This window comes from Littorina saxatilis, linkage group LG2, assembly GCF_037325665.1.
Source record: "Littorina saxatilis isolate snail1 linkage group LG2, US_GU_Lsax_2.0, whole genome shotgun sequence".
NCBI classification, from domain to species: domain Eukaryota; kingdom Metazoa; phylum Mollusca; class Gastropoda; order Littorinimorpha; family Littorinidae; genus Littorina; species Littorina saxatilis.
The window spans coordinates 29,463,673-29,484,353 of NC_090246.1; the positions used below are offsets into that span (position 1 = coordinate 29,463,673).

At 43.3% G+C, this 20,681-nt stretch overlaps 2 protein-coding genes across 3 annotated transcripts; one reads left to right on the top strand and one right to left on the bottom strand.

Moving 5' to 3' along the window:
* Positions 1-1,407: 1,407 nt before the first annotated feature.
* LOC138958722 (Golgi apparatus membrane protein TVP23 homolog B-like) lies at positions 1,408-6,922 on the bottom strand. 2 transcript variants are annotated; one of them, XM_070329980.1, is made up of 7 exons: positions 6,899-6,922; positions 5,973-6,049; positions 5,043-5,197; positions 3,847-3,926; positions 3,380-3,508; positions 2,022-2,150; positions 1,408-1,723 (listed from the first exon to the last, which is right to left on the bottom strand). In XM_070329980.1, the coding sequence occupies exons 1-7, from the start codon at positions 6,914-6,916 to the stop codon at positions 1,649-1,651; spliced, it is 663 nt and encodes a 220-aa protein (XP_070186081.1). In that variant the 5' UTR covers positions 6,917-6,922; the 3' UTR covers positions 1,408-1,648. The 2 variants fall into 2 exon arrangements, with proteins under 2 accessions (XP_070186081.1, XP_070186080.1); XM_070329979.1 differs by having other exon boundaries at positions 3,380-3,511.
* Positions 6,923-6,980: 58 nt separating this feature from the next.
* Positions 6,981-11,668, top strand: LOC138958721 (uncharacterized). The gene is made up of 2 exons (XM_070329978.1): positions 6,981-7,513; positions 9,903-11,668. The coding sequence occupies exons 1-2, from the start codon at positions 7,078-7,080 to the stop codon at positions 10,184-10,186; spliced, it is 720 nt and encodes a 239-aa protein (XP_070186079.1). The 5' UTR covers positions 6,981-7,077; the 3' UTR covers positions 10,187-11,668.
* Positions 11,669-20,681: the final 9,013 nt, after the last annotated feature.

The window sequence follows — 20,681 nt, forward strand, 5'->3', positions numbered from 1 at the left end:
TTTCTAAGACGACTCTGGCTCGGTGGGTGTCGGCTCTCATTAGACAAGCTTACGAATGGAGCCGTTCGGACAAGGGGGGGGGGGGGGGACGCAGCCTGTCTTTCCCCTTGACTCGGCCCGAGTCCACGAAACCAGGGCTTGGGCCTCCTCCTTGGCCGTTTTACGGCCGAGGAGGCTGGAGGAAGTTTTGTGCACGGCCTACTGGCGCTCCGACGATGTTTTCATAAATTATTACCTCAAGGACATCGCGGCTGTCCGTCAGGACGGTTCTAGAGCCCTTCCTGCCTTTGTTGCAGGGGACCAGTGCCTGGCAAGGATTTAAAAGTGAGTTAGATTTTTTCTTTCCAACCGCCTTGTTGAAGCTATCTGCTTTATGTGATTCGGAGTAAGAATATGTAATTTAATCGAAAATGTTAATAGTAAATTTTCATTTGATTAATATACTTACCCGAATCACATAGCTTATGCCCTCCCGCCAACCTCGCTTATGGTTTTTTTAGTTTCTTTAAAGCCGTATGATCTTGACCACGTGTTGAGGAGCGGTAGTGACGTAGTACACACCAATGGGAGGTAACTCCCCTGGTCTGTGGTCATTACCATGGTTACCTTGACACTTTTTGTGGTGGGGTTGCTTCCCTTTAAAATTGTTTAAGGCGGGTAGCCTTTTCAGACCTTAGCATCTCAGACTACGTCAATGCTTTATGTGATTCGGAGTAAGAATATGTAATTTAATGGGTTTCATAGGCACTGAAAACTTGCAATCAGGACTTTTATTAAAAGGTTTCAACATAATTCATCTTGAAACATAATGTTAGCTTTTATCTGGCATTCTACAAGCCATGCATGAGCCACAATTTTACATGCTTCCGCTCACGGAATCTTCACTTTTGCCAATTGCAACACGTTAATTCTAAAACATTGAGCACTAACTTCCAGTGAAATTTGACATACTGTACAGTGTTTTATAAAGCATTCATCTCTTGAGAGCTCCACAGTAATTTCACTTGAATGCAACTACCACTCGTCATAAACTGTTCTACAACTTCCTTGCTAAATAAAAAATGTTCCAAACCCAAATACTGCTTCTGTATTGCAAAATAGTTAAACGGTCCATGTGGCATTGTAACTCGTTAAACCTTTCGTCACTTGACCCCCCCCCCCCTAGCTAAGCCAGAAAGTGTTCTAAGCCCAATAATCTTTCTAGATCCCAGAAACATTCTCTTTCTAATCATATCATTCATTTGTAACACATCCTTGGAACCCATTCATACCTGTCTTTTCTTTGTTTTGTATATCATCCACATGTTTTCTTTATATCACTGGCTTGAAACCGTACTGCAGTCAAGGTCCAAAAAGAAATTCTCCTGACCTGGAATTCTTCTGGACCAACCACATCACTCAGTCAAGGTCCAAAAAGAAATTCTCCTGACCTGGAATTCTTCTGGACCAACCACATCACTCTAACTTCATTTGACAGCCATACACATCACCTCAGACTTCCGTGCACAATTTTAAGCAGGCTTTTCTTTTGAATCCACCAACATTCCAAACTACACAGATTAGTATTGAAATCTACAGTCATCCACACACAACTAAAGCTCTCAGTTAAAACAGACATCTTTGTGCTTGTGCATCTACTTTAACTTTCTCATGGCTGTTGTGGTTGACTGGACTCTGTCGTTTCTTCTGTTGGCTTGGTTGTTGCAGGACCTGCTGTAAACATCTGAAACAAAAATGAACACCAATATAGTCATTGTTGAGGAAACTTGGCGAACACGCACACACACAGTCTCTCTCTCTCTCTTTTTCAGACAGACACTCACACTGACTGCCTGTGCTGGATATAGTGCATACACCAAGGAAAGCAAACAGATGGAACAGCACTGAAGAATGTCATATATTTCACACACAAAACACAGAATAATTTGTAAAAGCAAAAGAACAGAGAGTTTGATTCCACTTTCTGCAGATCTTAAAACTCACCAAATCAGAAGAAAGATAGCAAACCATCAAATACTCACTGATCTAATAAACTGTGCAGTGAGGAAGTTCCTTGCCACAGAACTGATTTTCTTCTTGGAACCAAGTTTACACCTGACATATCCATAAAAGTTGGCACCGTTCATCCCAAAGCCTACCCCAACCACCATCTGCAAGTAAAAGAGAACAAAAACACCACATCAATTCTGTTTTACTACAACTATTCTGCTGACACAGAACTTCAACAAATCCTGTATTACAGTATACAGTTGGAAATTCATCCTGCCTTTCCACGCCCCTTTGACTGGAAGTTTCCCCTTCAAATATATTCTGCCTTGATCCCTCTCATGGAGAGATACCTAGGAATTTCATTCATATGATTTGGGTTGATCTGTGCTGCAGCTAAGAAAGCAAACAAAATGTAACGATTAAAGTTTAATTCATTGACTGATTTTCTGATAATGAAATCAAGTTGACAATCTCACCAAGAGCCTTACACTGTGAACACTAAAAAAAACACACACACCCAAAAAAAGAAGAAAACAAGAAGGGCAAAGCCCATACGACTCACATGCTTTACACATTTTTCCTACCAAAATACATGTGACCTTGACCCAAGGTCAAGGTCATCCAAGGTCATGCAACACAAAGCTGTTAATTCAAGACATAGGAAGTACAATGGTGCTTATTGGCTCTTTCTACCATGAGATATGGTCACTTTTAGTGGTTCACTACCTTATTTTGGTCACATTTCATAAGGGTCAAAGTGACCTTGACCTTGATCATATGTGACCAAATGTGTCTCATGATGAAAGCATAACATGTGCCCCACATAATTTTTAAGTTTGAAACAGTTATCTTCCATAGTTCAGGGTCAAGGTCACTTCAAAATATGTATACAATCCAACTTTGAAGAGCTCCTGTGACCTTGACCTTGAAGCAAGGTAAACCAAACTGGTATCAAAAGATGGGGCTTACTTTGCCCTATATATCATATATAGGTGAGGTATTGAATCTCAAAAACTTCAGAGAAAATGGGAAAAATGTGAAAAATAGCTGTTTTTTAGGCAACATTTATGGCCCCTGCGACCTTGACCTTGAAGCAAGGTCAAGATGCTATGTATGTTTTTTGGGGCCTTGTCATCATACACCATCTTGCCAAATTTGGTACTGATAGACTGAATAGTGTCCAAGAAATATCCAACGTTAAAGTTTTCCGGACGTCCGGACGGACGACTCGGGTGAGTACATAGACTCACTTTTGCTTCGCATGTGAGTCAAAAAAGGAAAGAAAACAAGAACCCAAAACAAACAAGTACACACACAAATACAGACCACAAACACATAAAAACACACGCAGAGAAACAGAAAAAAAGAGAAAAAAACCATGCTTGCTTACCATCCACTTGAAGTTGAGACGGAAAAGAGCAGTGATGAAGAATACAACCCACAGAATTTGTGAAACCACCATGGCCAGCCAGAATATCCTGGATTCGATGGCTGAGATTTTTCTGCTGCCGGGTGTACCCTGCTAAACATCAAGAATCTCAAAATCACCCTTAAAACAAACATACATCATTTCGATTCTAAGTCAGGCTATGCACATCTCAGCTCATTCTTACGACACATCTGCATTCATACTCTAATCAAACTGTCCACTGAATGACATACTGTAGCAAAATGTGTATATTAAGGCATGTAAAAACATTCAAGTTAATCCAGCAGATCATAACATTGTGCTGAGATAAACACTTCATGCATAACAATTACAAATCAGGTGTGGATTGTTATCTAGAGCATTCAATATAGGCACACACACACACCATACACACTCTATCTTCTCACTCACGCAACCCGCTGACCTACCTTTCTGGACTCAAACACCCAGTGACTCTCTCCTTTGTCGTCCACATAGTTCCACCATCTCAAGCCTACCAATAATCTTCCTGGAGAAAGAGCAAGAAGAAACATCTGTGTAAAATTATTCATTTATATTATTCAGCATTGTTATCAACAAACTTAACAACTTTTCCTTGCATTCAAATCTGGCACTGGTGATTGTATGCTTTATTGTGTTTTCCCGGTTTTTGTTTTTTGTTTTTTGAAGATGCATAGTTTTGTGTGGTTGATGTTATTTGATGTTGCTGTCTGATGTTGATGTCGTGTACCAAAAAGAATTAAAAACGTGTAATAAAAAATAAAAAATAAAATAAATAAAAATCTGGCACTCTCTAAACACGAGATAAGGAAAGACACGGCTTTACAGTACAAGCTGAGGGTAAAGTCACAAGAAAAATACAGTTTTTATGTTTATTGCCAATTTGTTCAAAGACTTGTTATAGCAAAAGACTAAACCACAGTGGAACCTGTCGATAACCTCCACCCAAGGAACCAACTAAATTAGTCGTTAAAGACAGGTGGTCACCAGAGAAATTTGAATTATATTTAAAAAAACAACGTCAGGGAATGTTTGGGGTGGTCGTTCTGGGCAGATGGTTGTTATTCAGAGTTAGCTATCTTACAAACCACTGAACCCATTTCTCTTCCTCTCATGTCAGTTCACAGAATTAGAACCCTTTCCCTCACATCTCATACATACCAGCCATTCCTATGCATTTTTTCCACTCAACTTTAAACCCGGGCTACATTTTTATCATCCTCTGTCTCTGTTCAAAACACACGAACAAGCACACACACACTTTTGTTCTGTTCCCCCCCACCCCCTCCCCCCGTCATTTTCTGGGAAAGTTACTTAAAAAAGTTCTAAATAATTACCAGGGAATCCTTGCTTTAAAGCCCCTCAACTCATACCGCACCACAGACTTCCAGAACTATAAAACGATCATATGTGCTCTCTGTTACTGTTAGCATGTCTGTCTAATGTTTTGTCCCCCCATATAGCATATTAACTCTACCTGTCCCAAGATAGGCCAATTGGTCCTAGGAAAACGTTAAAACTAATTAGTCAGGCCCTCAACTCATTCAGACCATGTTGAAGAAACATGTACAATCACACACACCCAAGACCCTTGCTCCCCAACCCCTCAAAACATCAAACAAACCTGTGACGTTTTTGACAGTCCAGAAGTCCATGCATAGTAAGAGAATGATGACAATAAAATTGGTAATAAAACTGGAGCTGAAGAATTCACACAGAAAATAGGTCAGAAGGGCTCCTGCTCGGAAAAAGATGTGGAAAAACACTGCCACTGGATGCCTGGAAAACAAGTTTTAACATGTTATAGCAACTGCTTTTGCAAGTGTATATGGAGACAGACAGGTATGTAAGAGAGAGAGAGAGAGTCTAGGATACAGAGAGAGAAAGACAGAGAGACAGAGAAGGGGGAAGGTACTAACTACGCATGTGCATTTCTGCTGTTCTGGTGACCACAAACAAGAAGCTAAAAACAAGGCAATACATTAATGTACAAAAAGAATATATCACTATAAGCCACTACTTTGACATCACACTGAATAAACAGCAAAACAGTTAAACCTACCAACCAGTGTCACAGATGTTCTGAGCCAATTAAACATTTAATGCTTAGCACTGTGCAAAGGAAACAAGCAAGAATCAATAATCAATTGTAGTGATTGAGGACCACACAAAGCTGTGTGAATTTAGAATAAAACTTGTGCTAAACCATTCATAATTAAAACCAAGATCATAGGCATCTAGTATGATCAAAGAAACTGTAAGTCTGTGATTGCACACATCAGCACCACTTGGAAAAGCAATTAAACTTAGAATTAAAGGTTCTGGCTGAGTTTCTAAATCTGGATATATGCATGCATGCACTCAAACTGCAACAACCAAGAAAAAAAGACATTCAACTTTTTGAGAGCTGAAGAAAGAAAGAGCCAGAGAGACAGACAAGGAGACAGCCAGGCAGACAGACTGGCACATGTATTCAGTGCACACTCTTTGGCTGTTAAGGCCAGAACTGTAAGTGTAAATAATGTATACTCCTCAAAATTGAAGTTGAACTTACTTGAGTCTTTTCTGTTGGTCCAGCTCTTCTTCTTCACCAAAGTTAAGAGTGACATCGTCAGACTCCTTCATTATACTCTGCATGAAAATAAGACCAAATAAAATCAAATCATATATCTTTGATTCTGTAAGATGTGAACAGATGTGAAGTGAAGTCCTAAAATAATGAAATAATGACTGTGATACATAATACATATATAGAAAAACAAATCAAAAGCAACCAGTCAAAAGCCAACCAACCAACACAAGCACATAGACGACCGATACACTCATACAGTCACTTAAAAAATATACAATGACTCCTTTGAAACAACAAAAACAACTCAATTTGGGTGACAATTAAGGACAGACAGATGGACAGACAAACACACAGGCTGCACACACAAACACAAGCTAATTGCATGAAAGGAACCTGCAATCTTTGGATTAAAAAGCTGTATGTGATTAACTTTTTTTCATTGATTAAGAGAGTAAGACATAGCCTACGTAAATGTATTAATTGAAAAAAAATCTCCACAAATCTCCATGTGAACATCCATACCAAATTATAGTTTATAGTGGCTCCTGCTGACCATTTCAAAGTGAAAAAAGACACCAAGAACAACAAACAAAATCAACAGCCAGAGATTGCCAAACCCGTATAAAATGCAAAGTGACGAAGTGGACTTATATTTTCTGCTAATAATGTATCGACCGTCAGACTACGACTCAAAACTACTTCAACTTCAAGTACAACGTCAAAGCAGACGGCTTTTATCGCCATGTTAGTATGATGGTATATTTCGCTCCTAAAAAAACATAAAACTACGAATACACCAAACAGCGTACATAAGTGACGAAGTTTATTTCTGTCCCTAACGAAAGTAGGCAACAAAGTCACTGGATATAATCACAAACACACAACAAGAAGACAGCAAGCCAACTCACACTGTTGCCGTCTGCCATGTTGAAACGTCAACCGGAAGTATGGAATTTCCTCGACATCCGCTTGACGTCACTTCCTATCAAATCGAGTTTGTGACGCTAACTTCTGTGCAATGCTGGCGCAAGATTTTGTGTTTCAGACAGACCCCTGTGCATTTAACGACGAATGCTCGACATAAAATATGGGTTCTCTGTTAAAAGGATCTCTTGGGACACTTGCATTGATGGCTGCTTCAGAAGTACTGTACAAACTTTACATGTATTGGCGTCAGAGCCGTGCTCGCGAAAACGAAAGTAAACAGAGCGATGGCAATGACATTACAGAAGTCTTTTTCTTTCCTGATAAAGAGATCGCTTGCAAAACCCATTTTCTCAGTGATACGCGATGTTTCAAAGACAATTGCAAGTATTCTCATGGTAAAACGTCGTTGAGCGAACTTTACAGGTATCTGAGCAGCTGCAGAAAGACGATGGATGTGTGCGTGTTTGTGATGACATCTGAAGACCTCGTGGGCATCGTGCTATCCATGCATCAGCGTGGCGTCATTGTGCGCGTCATCACTGATGACGAGCAGGAGACCATCAGTGGCTCTCGTGTCTGGGCCCTTAGGAAAGCAGGTAGGTGCTACATGTAGTTTGTATTTCTTGTTTACCTCCACCGTGCTTCCTGGGTCGTGGACGACCCAGAGCCTCACAAAAGTGTCTGTATCTCTAAAACTATTTATCTCTGAAACCATTGTAATGCTGCGTCGCCCAAAACAAATAACGGTTTTGGGTGTGACGAAAAAAAGAACAGTGCTATGTTAATTATGAGCAGTTCTTCCACACCCATTTAAAAAATATGACACTACCACTGTACCAGCATGTTTCCGCAAATTGAGCCAGAATTTTTTGTTTTTGCAAATCGACGTTGCAGTTCCGGAGCAAATGATCAAATTTTCTTTGCGAATTTGCGTTCAAACGTGTTTTTCTCATAATATAACAGTGTACAGCTCGAAAATATTCCCAAGAACAAATCTATGGTACTTCGAAGAAACAAGAATAACAACATTCTTGTTCAATACGACTTGCAATTTACCGTGTGCGCTGTAAAATCTCCCTACCTTCAAAGCAGACGAAAAGGGAGAAATCGTTGGTCATAAAGTCTTGCAGGACCCAAACATACTTCTGCACGCTTTCTTTTCGTATACACTACACTACATTGGGGTAAGCACGTTAAAGATCCCACGATTGACAAAAGGGTCTTTCCTGGCAAAATTGTATAGGCATAGATAAAAATGTCCACCAAAATACCCGTGTGACTTGGAATAATAGGCCGTGAAAGGTGGATGCAGCGCCTATAGGCTGTTGATCTACTGGCCGATGTGAATGCGTGATATATTGTGTAAAAAATTCCATCTCACACGGCATACGCGCTTTGAACTTCGGATAAGGCGCTAAATACCTGTTATTATTATTATTATTATTATTTTCATATTCAGTTGCTTCGCAAAAATGAAATGTCATTGGTTTTCTCAACTTGTCAAGTCAGTCAAAACGATCGCATAACACAGAACTGGGAAATGACACTGATTGAAATACGAAAGATCTTCGATGACAAAAGTATAAATGACATCATGTGGTCACACCTATCTCGAGAACTAAGCGTGGCTCAGAACCAGCGCCCTTCCATTATTGGGAGTATTTTTTTTCTTCAACAATTTTTTATTCAGGCAAGCACAGATTTATCTGGTGGGTTTGGAAGCATGATCCACAAATAAACAAGTTTGGACAATACAAGTGATTTCAGGACTGCTAGTGCTACTCTTCCTATCAGTGTAGTTGACCGTTTTGCCCATGTGTTAAATACCTTTTTTGCTTCATTAAATTTATCACTTATGTTCATCTCTGCCATATTTGACAAATCGTTGTTAAACCAGAGCCCCAGTATTTTTAAATTTGTTATGATTCCAACACATGTTCAGATGTGTGAGAAACACTACTTTTCTATTTCTTTTTTCCCCAAGCCAAACGTTACACATGTTTTATCATAATTGAGTTTTAACCCGGATAAATTCTTAAACAATTCTAACTCATAAAACAATGTTTCAAAAGATATTTTGTTTCCATCAAGCAAAAAATATGTGTCGTCTGCAAACTGACTTACTTTACACTCAGTATTTTCTGATATTTCTATTCCTTTAATCTGACCGTTCTCCCTTATCCTACATGCTAACAGTTCTGTACACAAAATAAACAAATAAGGTCTCCCTGACGACAGCCACGCTCAATTGGAAAGCTCGTGGACGTTTTACCATTCACGATAACTGATGATCTAATATTTTTATAAAAAGCAGATATACATAGTCGAATTTCTTCTCCAAACCCAAAGATTTGTAAGACGTTATTCATATATTTCCAATTGATTGAGTCGAAAGCTTTTTCAAAATCTATTGAAACAAGTAATCCTGAGAGATTCTGATCTTGTATTGGGAGTTTTTGATGAAGACCTCGTGTAATCCTCAAACACCATAGGACCCTGCCATCGACCACTTTCTGAAGGATTATCTTTGTAAACAAATAAATAAACAATGACATGATTTGAGCTGGACAGTCCAGATGATGTTTGTTCGCGGGTCACCCATATGGAATTAACCTTCACCGGATCACGCTTTGGACTACACAGTCCGGATGATGTGGGTCATATACGACCCATACTTTCCAAGGAGGATCAACGTAAAAAGTATGGGTTGTACACGACCTACACCATCCGAATAGGGATAAACGTTTTTCCGCCTCTTTGCAGAGTATGGGTCGTACACGACCCACGCCATTTGAATAAGGATAAACAACGTAAAATTCCTTACATAATGTCAAAACAAAACGTTCTCAAGTACGTTGACATGCATGGTCTTTACAATAGAGAGATATTCAAATAAATATGAGACAAATACAAGAAAAAAACCTTCTTTTCCAAATTTTCTATCATTATTTGTGTAATGTGTTTCCCGCTTTTTTTTATGAACAGGAATCAACGTGCGAACGGACCATTCATCCACCTACATGCACCACAAGTTTGTGCTGGTTGATGGCAAGCTGATTATCAATGGTTCCTTCAACTGGACTCGCACTGCCATCATTGGCAACCAGGAAAATGTCATCGTCACCAATCATCAGAAAATTGTCTCTGCTTTTCACTCAGAGTTTGAAAAATTATGGCAGCAGTTTGATCCGAGCAGTGTGTATGACACAGAGCTTACAAAGCGCAACAGAGAAGAAAGTGAATCCTGTGGTGATTTTGAAAAAATATGAGTGAACTTGCTGCATGAAGATGAGTTTTAAACAGGCTGTGACTGTAGCCAGTGAAAGTGGCTCATCGTTCACATTTTCTCATGGTTCTGCTGATGAATCAAAAAAGTTTTTTTGGGGGGTGTAGTACAGTGTAACCTCTCTTTTTAGACCCCCCAAATTAAGACTTCCTCCTTTTGAAGACCTTGATTTTTTTCTGATTTTTGTTCATAACTTCTGTAAATTTACCTCCAATTTAAGACAGCTAAATGTATGTGATTAGTTTTTTTTTATTGCGATTAGTGTATGAGTAAGTTGCAAGAGACAAAGCCACCGTTAGAAATATTTTTCAGGAATTTGAAATATAAATTTGAAATAGAAAAATATTCCAGTTTTAATGCTTTTTTTTTAATATTGTATTAATGTTATTATTTGCTAACAGCCACGAGTGTATTGGCGTTCTTAGAAATTAACTTTGTATGTAGCCTTATCATTTGTGACCCTCCACCACGAAATGAGTCGCATGTCACCTCGCGCGGTTCTGCGCTAGGCTTAATATAAGTCCGGGGAGTGTCTGGTAACAGTGTAAGGGTCACCTTATAACTCAACAGTTTTCGCTCTTTTCTAAAACGGTTTTCACCACTGGATAGAGCATACAAAACTCTTTCAGAAAATGTACAAATATGAAAATCATGCAAAGGTGACATGCGACTCATTCCGAGGTGGAGGGTCACATTTCAGAAATGTTGTTCTGCGCAAAGAAAAATGACATTATGAAGCAGTTGAGAAGTTATAAATTTATTTTTCATTTGCTTAATATGATCCTTGAACATATTATTTTGCCACAACTCTGATGAACAGAAAGTCTCAACTGAGTCAATGCCATAACATTTAAAAATGTCATTCCTGTTACTGTATGTCATTCCTGTTACTGTATGTCATTCCTGTTACTACTTATTGATTAATTCATTATAAATAAATGGATGATCAGTTAATGCAGACAACAAAATATTGTCTTTGTCTTAGTGACTTTTCAGTCACAGAGGGGTCTGTTTGGAATGCAACGACATATGCCTCATTTTATTAAGTTTGGCGACCATCCAAATGCCAAGTGTTTGAGAATTATGAGCTCTTTATGTGGATGAAAAATTATTTTGTGAAACTTTTCGATCAAAATCTTCCTTAGAATGTTGAAATAATTTTGGAGAAGACAATGATAGTCAAAAAAGACCCGCGACAATTACTTTTCATTGTTGAAAAAAAAAAGTGAAACTTGGTAACAGGAATGACATTTTTTCCCAATTAAATTAATAAAAATTAATTAATCTCCATTAAGTTGGCATGTAAAAAGGGCACACATGAAGAATACGGTCCAAGAATGATTTACAAACAAGATGTGCATAATAAAAGTTTTAGTTATTACATTTTGTTTTTGGATTTTCTTTGGTCTGAAAGTACATTTTTTGAAAAAGGCCCATATACCAATTAAACCTATCGAGTCAATTACTTGTTTGTGTTGAGAATTTTCAATGGAACGTCTCTTTTGTGAGAATTGTGTGTGGTGTTTGTATGGAAAAGCTATTTTGTCAGAATCGTCTGTGTATGCATATATACGAGTGTGTGTGTGTGTTCCTTACTGAGGATCTATAACAACAATCAGTTAGAATCACCTGCAACAAGTAAATTTTATAATCATGCTGAACTTGCAGCTGCCACCAGCACAACATTTCTTGTTTTCATTCTTGCCTTATACAGTATTCCATGATGGTGCAAAGCATATAAGTGCAAAACACACATCAGAGGTCACCTGCCGAACACTACAAACAGCTGGATTTTTATCAACAATTTTTATTCAGATACAAGTTTTGCTTTTGACACAGTCAAACAGCGTTCATTTAGTACCATTACATTACCAACAGCAGTGGTCAACAGTCAAATGCAATTTTTCCATGAAAACAACCATGTCATTGGAGTGGGAGGCAATTTGTACACAGTCAAAGATTGAGACATCATCTGAAGGTAACTTTTAATTCAGTCTGACTGTTCTCAACTGTTCACAACAAAACTCCTCACTCTCCTTCCCAATGTGTTCATGGAAAAATTGACAACTGCACACACCACAGCTAAATACATTCACTGATCAACCACCTCGCACACAGACATACAAATGCATACATACTCACAGTATTGTTATTGAATTAAGCGGAGCTGTCAAGATTTCAGGCTGAGAAAACTCGTCATAACTTAAAAAGTAACCAAAGATCACTCGCCCAGTTTGTTAACAATTGTTACACCCTTTACTGTAAATCGAAAATTTTTAATTAAATTTTCATTTGATTAATATACTTACCCGAGTCACATATTAGCATTGACGCAGTCGAGATGCTAGGTTGACTGAAAAACGCTATCCCGTCTATAGTATAAGGGAAGCAACCCAAGCAAAAAAGTAGCAAGCTTGCTACCCTGGGTTGCCTCCCGTAGCGTGCATCACGCCACAGATCTCGTACCCGATACGAGACACCCTCATTCGACTTCTAGAATACAAAGAAACTAAAAGCGGGGAAGGTGGGAGGGAATTACCTATGTGACTCGGGTAAGTATATTAATCAAATGAAAATTTAATTAAAAATTTTCGATTAAATTACATATTCTTACTCCGAGTCACATATTAGCAGATAACTCCAACAAGGTGGTGGGTAAGATCAAAAAGTTCAAACTCACTCTAAAGTTCTGGAGAGACAAAAGCCAGCTGCCGCCAAGGAAGGAATAGGCCGAGACCCATCCTGACAGAGGGCAGCAATGTCTGCAGAACCTGATAAGACAAAATCCTAGCGCCAGAAGCTGTGCGCAGGACATCATCCAAACCCCATAGGCCAAAAAGGCCAAGGAGGAGGCCCAGGCCCTGGAAATGGGCTCGGGCCGAGCCGAGGGAAAGATAGCATAAGCTATGACAAGGCGGAGGGCAAGAAAATCCCTTGCCAAGAAACTGGCCCACTGCCAAAAGTCAGGAAAGGATCCCGTGAGAAAGCAACCACTGACTCACTCTAAACCCTTGCCAGGAACTGGCCCACTGCCAAAGGACAGAAACGGACCGAGAACCACCCTGATTGACAGCAGAGATGTCTCTCAGGCAAGAAATGCGAAAGACGACCTCAGAGAGCCAGTAAGCTGTGCCCAGCACTTCTTCCAATCTTCTGAACCGTAAAACAGTCCAGAAAAGGACCCCAGTCTTGGATAACCCGACCAAGTAGAGGGAAGGACAAGCTGCCCCCCCCCCCCTTAAATGGAAGGAAATGCTAATGGCCTGGAAAAGATCCGTGCGTAAGGTTGCCGGCTAAGCCTTGAAAAGGACCGACCCTCACGGAGACCATAAGGCAACCATGCCAAAGTAAGAAAACTTTGGGATGGAGTGAGGCCCAAAAGGCCGTTGAGAGAACAGTCAGCTCCGGAAGAGTGACCAAACTCCAAACCGGAAAGAGAGAGACGCCTGAGTATCAAGTACCAGGGTCCAACTCAATGAGCAAAACTCAAGGGAGACGGTCACCGGTCGTCCCCTGCCCATCCCTGCGAAAGCAGAGAGAGGGGTAAAAAAGGGGACGAAGCGACCTAAGGTAGTGCATAAGCACCGCAAATGCGGACCCGCAGTGGCCAAATCCTAATGTGACCGGAGACCGGAAACAAAATGACAAAAGCCAGCGTGATCGCAGAGCAGACTGCTTGTAGGTAATTGAAAATGAATCAAAAAACCCGAAACAGAAAGGACGAAGCTGGTAAGAAAGACGGAAAACCGTGAAGCGAACCAGCCGTCAGCCTCCCGAGACCAGAGTTCTCAGTAATAGTCATAGTTGCAAGTGAAAAAGGGGTGACCAGGCCGGAAGCCCAACCCAGCAGAAATCGTCCCAACTCACATCATGCAAGCATGATGGAGAAGAGGAAGAGACGAAATCCGCAGTCACAAGAACCAATTGCCAAAGTCGCAACACGACAGGCAGGAGACTATAACACAGGCTAAGGCCGAGAGCCTTGCTGCCCGTAGGCCGGCCATTGCACCAAAGTACTCAAAGTACACAGGCACAGTAAGAAACCAAAAGTTTCGGCCGCCGAAAAAGATGCTGGCCTAGAGGCCAGCACCGAGAAAACTGGAACATTAGCTAGACCTCTGCCCAAAAAGGGGAGGAGTAGCCAAAAAAAAACCTGAGAAAAAGTGACAAGCCAAGAATGACTTCTCAAACATGCAATGCCCAGACAATGCACCCTCAGGAAAATCTGAATGTTACTTCCGAGGCCAACTCAAGTGAACCTTAAGTTTGGACGAAACACCAGAACACGTCTGATCGCTAGAGAAAGACAAAGTCAGACTCGGCGAAAGACAAACCTGGACCGAGTCCAGAAGCTCGTGGCAAGAGAAAACGGGGAAGCCCAAAGGCAGAAACCCCCTTTTAAACGGAAATCGACCTCTCAGCACCCATACGCTGGGAAAGAGAAAGAATGTCGAAGCCCGAAGCCACAAGCACAAGGAAAGCAACAACCACCACCTCCAACGGATGAAATGGCTGTTGCTCCCGCCGAGGCTAAAACCCCGAAGCCCTAAGGCCGGCTGTTGTTTCAAAAACCCAGCGTACCTATGACGGCTGTGAAAGAAACAATCTCACCTGAGCTGAGGACGTAGGTATAGCCTGCTTAGGAGCGGCCTGCTTTTGCTGCTTTCAAATTGAAGCTCAAAAGAAGGGAACCGCTGTTCTCTGTTGGTCTCAATCCCCTGCTTCTGGCATGAGAGGCCAGGCTGCCGGAGAGAGACCGTCCACCAAGGATGACAAACTGAGAATGTTCCTTGTCGACTCCTCAGAAAACCGGGAGTGGGCAAGAAACAAGTCCCTTCCGCACGAGACCGCATGGAAATAGTGCAGAGAGGACAGCCTCATCTGTGCCTCGTTCACCCTTGTAAGTGTGGAGAGGAGTGAGACACTTCCTCCGCGTCCTGCCCTTTACTAAGGGGAAAGGGCGCCAAGGAATCTGCCAGAGCGCGAGAAAGCGCCCGCAGGAGAGTCTCGGAAATGGAACCGAGTTCCAAAAGTTGTCAGCCCCCTTCCTCAGAGAATAGGAGATTCTGCCCATAGAGCGGCAGAACCGAATCCTTCCTCAACGGCTTCGTAAGAAGCGAAAGAAGATCCGGCGTGACCGGAAACGGTGCACGCGGACGGGGAAAGGCCAACAGGCGGCTACGAGACGACCCTGGCCAAGGCAACTTCCTCTGGTCCGCTAAGGGCACGAAGGAGGAAGCCTGCGCAGGAGCGGCAAGGCATTCCGATGCCGGCTCCGAAGCTGAACCCTGAGGAACCAGCAACGAAACCGACGCCGGAGGCTACCCCCTGTCGAAGAGGGGGGCTCGGCGAAAAGGCAAAAAGGCGAAAAGCTACAAAGGGCGATTCTTCAAACCAGAAGTAGCTGCTTCCTCTTTGCCAACCGAAGTCCTTCCTGTTGGCAATCGATTGTGCTCATTCCCTAACTGAGGGGAGGATGAGAGGAATCAAAAACCAAGGAAAGTGGGAGAGAGGAGCTAGCGGCCACCACCGGAGTGTGTGGATGCTGCTGTCCCAACAGAGGCAAGAAGCCTGTATGCCCATAGGGCAAGCCTTGTTCGAAATTCACCGGCGACCAAACGGAAGCAGCGGGAACTGAACCGGAAAATCCGGGAGGAGCCGGAAGTGCGGCAGCAACAGCAGCGCTATGCCAAAGCTGGTGCTGAGCCACCTACGAGCTGAAGCTCGGAACCCAAAGGTAGGCCGTAGGCCAGAACCGGAAGTGACAGTAACCTGTGCACTACCCGCTTGACCTACCCTCCTGCCAAGGCCGGAAGCGAAGCTGCCGGAAATGGCTGCCGTGCAAAGGGCAAAGCTCAAACCGGAAAGGGCCATGGGCTGCCCACACACCGATGAACTAACATTTCCAGCCGGAGCCGGAAGAGAAGCTGTCGCGAACGACTGCTTACGTATAGCGCAGCTCAAGCAGGATGGGATCATTATTTGTCCACCTTCCAACGAGGCACTACTTCCGTGAACCGGAAGTGCCGCTGTCGCGTACGACTGCCGACGTAAGGCAAGGCTCGAACCGGACATGACAGTAGCCTGTGCACTAACCAGTGAACCTACACTTCCGGTCGGAACCGGAAGAACAGCTGTCGCGGGCGACCGCTGTCATAGGACAAGGCTCGAACCAGACGTGACAGTAGTCTGTGCACTAGCAAGTGAACCTCTACTTCCGGCCGGAGCTGGAAGCGGCTGCCGCGAACGACTGCTGACGTAAATTCGGAAGCTGGCCAGAGCCGCCGAAGGCAGCTGCTCCTCGCACACGGACCCGAAGTCCGAAACGCCACCGGAAGGGGACGGCTCATAGCCAAAAGAACCCGACAAATGACGCTGCGAGGGAAGGCCGTAAGCCGAACGCCCATCCTGTTGGCCATCGGTGAAACTCGCACCCCTGACTAAGAGGAAGATGAGAGTCACCAACAACCGAAGGCAGCTGAAGAGAGGAGCTAGCGGCCACCACCGAAGTGGGTGGCTGCTGCTGTCCCAACAGAGGCAAAAAGCCTGTATGCCCAGGAGAACCACCGTATTCGAAATTCACCGGCGACACAACGGAAGCAGCGGGAACCGAACCGGAAAAGCCGGGAGGAGCAGGGAGTGCAGACGCAACAGCAGAACTATGCCATAGCTGGTGCTGAGGAGTCTGCAAGCCACAACCCGGGAGCCCTAAGCCGGAACCGGAAGTGACAGATGACTGTGCACGACCCGTTTGACCTACATTTCCTGCCCAGGCAGGAAGAGCAGCTGCCGGAAACGGCTGCTGTAGCAGGGCAAGGCTCGAACCGGAAGGGACCATGGGCTGTCCGCAAACCAGTGAACCAACACTTCCGGCCGGAGCCGGAAGCGAAGCTGCCGCAAGCCCTAGGCCGGAACCGGAAGTGACAAATGACTGTGCACGACCCGTTTGACCTACATTTCCTGCCCAGGCAGGAAGAGCAGCTGCCGGAAACGGCTGCTGTAGCAGGGCAAGGCTCGAACCGGAAGGGACCATGGGCTGTCCGCAAACCAGTGAACCAACACTTCCGGCCGGAGCCGGAAGCGAAGCTGCCGCGAACGGCTGCTTACGGAAAGCGCAGCTCGAACCGGATGGGACCATGGTCTGTCCGCAACCAGTGAACCACCACTTCCGGCCGGAGCCGGAAGGAAGCTGCCGCGAACGACTGCTTACGTAAAGAGCAGCTCGAACCGGAGGGGACCATGGTCTGTCCGCAACCAGTGAACCACCACTTCCGGCCGGAGCCGGAAGGAAGCTGCCGCGAACGACTGCTTACGTAAAGCGCAGCTCGAACCGGAGGGGACCATGGTCTGTCCGCAACCAGTGAACCACTACTTCCGGGAACCGGAAGTGCAGCTGCCGCGGACGGCTGCTGCGAGCACATACCTTGTGTCGACCGTATCCCCAAAGGGACCTGCTCAGGTGCACTCCCGCAAGCGGAAGCCACCGAGCTCCGGCCGAGAAGAGAAACGCCTCCCTGTGCACGGACTCCAGAACCATCACAGAAGCCAGCAGGCTGGACAGGTGATCAGGAACAAAGGAAGCCAACGACCGAGGGTCGCACACCCCCGGGAGGGAGGCAGAGCTGGAAACAGGGTCCGTCCGCGACATTTCTGTACGAACGAGCGTCCGAATTTCTGGAATCAAAGAAGACAAAAGGCTAGCAACAAGAGCGCCAGCCTCCGGCGCAGGTACAAGGGTAGAAACGGCCGTGGTAGCGGCCACACCCGCCGCCCGCGAGCCAGACGAAGTTTCCTCCGGAGCCTAAATAGGCACAGGAAAAACGAAGTTAGTCTTCGGGTCAGAAACGTGAACCGTGGGGTTCCAGCAGAAGAGGTGGAAGCCGAGGACTTAGGTTTAACAGGGCCTTTGCCCCTAACCTCGGCCTTAGCCGCTCGCTTTTCTCACTATCAGACATGCTGTCACACGAGAAAAACAAACTACTGAAAATACACAAGTCTCTAGGACGTAAAACTTCAGCAGAATAACTAGCACTAACGTACCAGCTACAAGCAGCTACCAATGCTACTGGTAAACGCTCAAAGTCCGTAGCACGGACCCAAACTAACCAGCAAAAAACACCACGTGTAAGCGAAAAATGGGGACCAAAATGGCGGCCACAGCAACAAACTACTGAGCAAAATTCGTAAGTCCGCGGACGGAAAAATTCTCAGCAGAATGACAATGCAAACAACAACAAAAAGGAACAATCTCACCGCTAGAAACAGCTATGAGCAGACGGGGAGCCGAGGCCGGTAGGTGTCAAGCAGACAGCAAAACCGGCCTAGGAGCGAAATCAAGCACGACCTGTCTCTCTGGCTGAAAGATGTCGAATGAGGGTGTCTCGTATCGGGTACGAGATCTGTGGCGTGATGCACGCTACGGGAGGCAACCCAGGGTAGCAAGCTTGCTACTTTTTTGCTTGGGTTGCTTCCCTTATACTATAGACGGGATAGCGTTTTTCAGTCAACCTAGCATCTCGACTGCGTCAATGCTAATATGTGACTCGGAGTAAGAATATGTAATTTAATTTACTTTGTAGGAGCCTAACAGTAGAAGAGACATTGTGGAAAGGTTGTGAAAGATCACTGTGTTGAAAAGAACATGATAAGTCATATTTAACCCTTTCGCTGCCAATCAAAACTTCCTGACTGCCAGGGAATATTGGAGTTCGGGGTGTAATAATTCACAAAAAATTCTAGCTCCAAACTGGCAGTAGGTAGGAAAGTAAAACCTATGTTATTTTTAAAGGAAATTCAACCAAGAATCTGTTTTTAGTATCTAATCATGGAAATAATGCACAAGTGCAGGACGGGTATACCCGTCCTAAGGCAGTCAAGGGGTTAAAACTGCACCATTACAACTCTTGAAATAAAGCAGAAATATAGGCGCTAATAACAACACAAATGAAACAGAGAAAGAAAATCCTATAATCTTCACAAAACTAACAAAGCACACCCATTAACTTTGAACTCTTCAAACTGGTGGATATAAATGATTTATTAATAGCATCAACGCAGAGCCTAACTCAGGTCACTTCACAGACGATAGCTTATCTCATAAGTGGAATCCGACACTCTTGAAGATACAGTGGAACCCCCCTTTTCAAGACCCCCCCCAATATAAAACTCCCTCCATTTTAAGACCCTGCTATTTCAGATTTTCTGCATGCCGTGTACACTTTTGCATATACTGTCTGTCTTTATTTGGTGTTTAACCTCGTTTTCAACCGTTCAAGGTTATATCGCGACGGGGAAAGGGGGGGAGATGGGATAGAGCCACTTGTTAATTGTTTCTTGTTCACAAAAGCACTAATAAAACAATTGCTCCAGGGGCTTGCAATGTAGTACAATATATTACCTTACTGGGAGAATGCAAGTTTCCAGTACAAAGGACTTAACATTTCTTACATACTGCTTGACTAATTTGTATATACTTTTACTTTATTTGGTGTTTAACGTCGTTTTCAACCACGAAGGTTATATCGCGACGAGGGAAAGGGGGGAGATGGGATAGGGGAAAGGGGGGAGATGGGATAGAGCCACTTGTTAAGTGTTTCTTGTTCACAAAAGCACTAATAAAACAAGAAGAGCAAACGCTCGATCGAGTCACTTTCGCAGTTCTGAATATTATATGAGGCATCAGATGGACAGGAAGAAATTGCTATTCACAACACAATACAGATGTAAATAATTTGATGTAAAGAATAATCCTATAAAGTTTGAATCAAATCCGATGAATAGTTTCAGAGATATGATATTTCAATTTTTTTCCTTCAAGACATACCTGTGACCTTGAAAAAGGTCAAAGGTCACCAAAGCAGACGTCAAAGTGTAGAGGTCACTGGGAGTCACGTTCACATAAAATTTGAGCCCGGTCACTTTTATAGTTTCCGAGAAAAGCCCAACGTTAAGTTGTGTGTTGCCGAACAGAAAAGGCTAGTTATCTCCCTTGTTTTTCTGATAACGTTCGTAAAAGGCTACAGATGTAAATACTTTGATGTAAAGAATAATCCTACAAAGTTTCAATCACATCCGATGAACTTTGTCAAAGATATAAAATGTGTAATTTTTCCTTTGACGCTGACCTGTGACCTTGAAAAAGGTCAAAGGTCAACGAAACCATCGTTAAAGTGTAGAGGTCATTGGAGGTCACGACTAAACAAAATATGAGCCCGATCGCTTTGATAGTTTCCGAGAAAAGTCCAACGTTAAGGTGGTGTCTACGGACGGCCGGCCGGACGGACGGCCGGACAGACTAACACTGACCGATTACATAGAGTCACTTTTTCTCAAGTGACTCAAAAATTGCTCCAGGGGCTTGCAACGTAGTACAATATATGACCTTACTGGGAGAATGCAAGTTTCCAGTACAAAGGACTAAACATTTCTTACATACTGCTTGACTAAAATCTTTACAAACATTGACTATATTCTATACA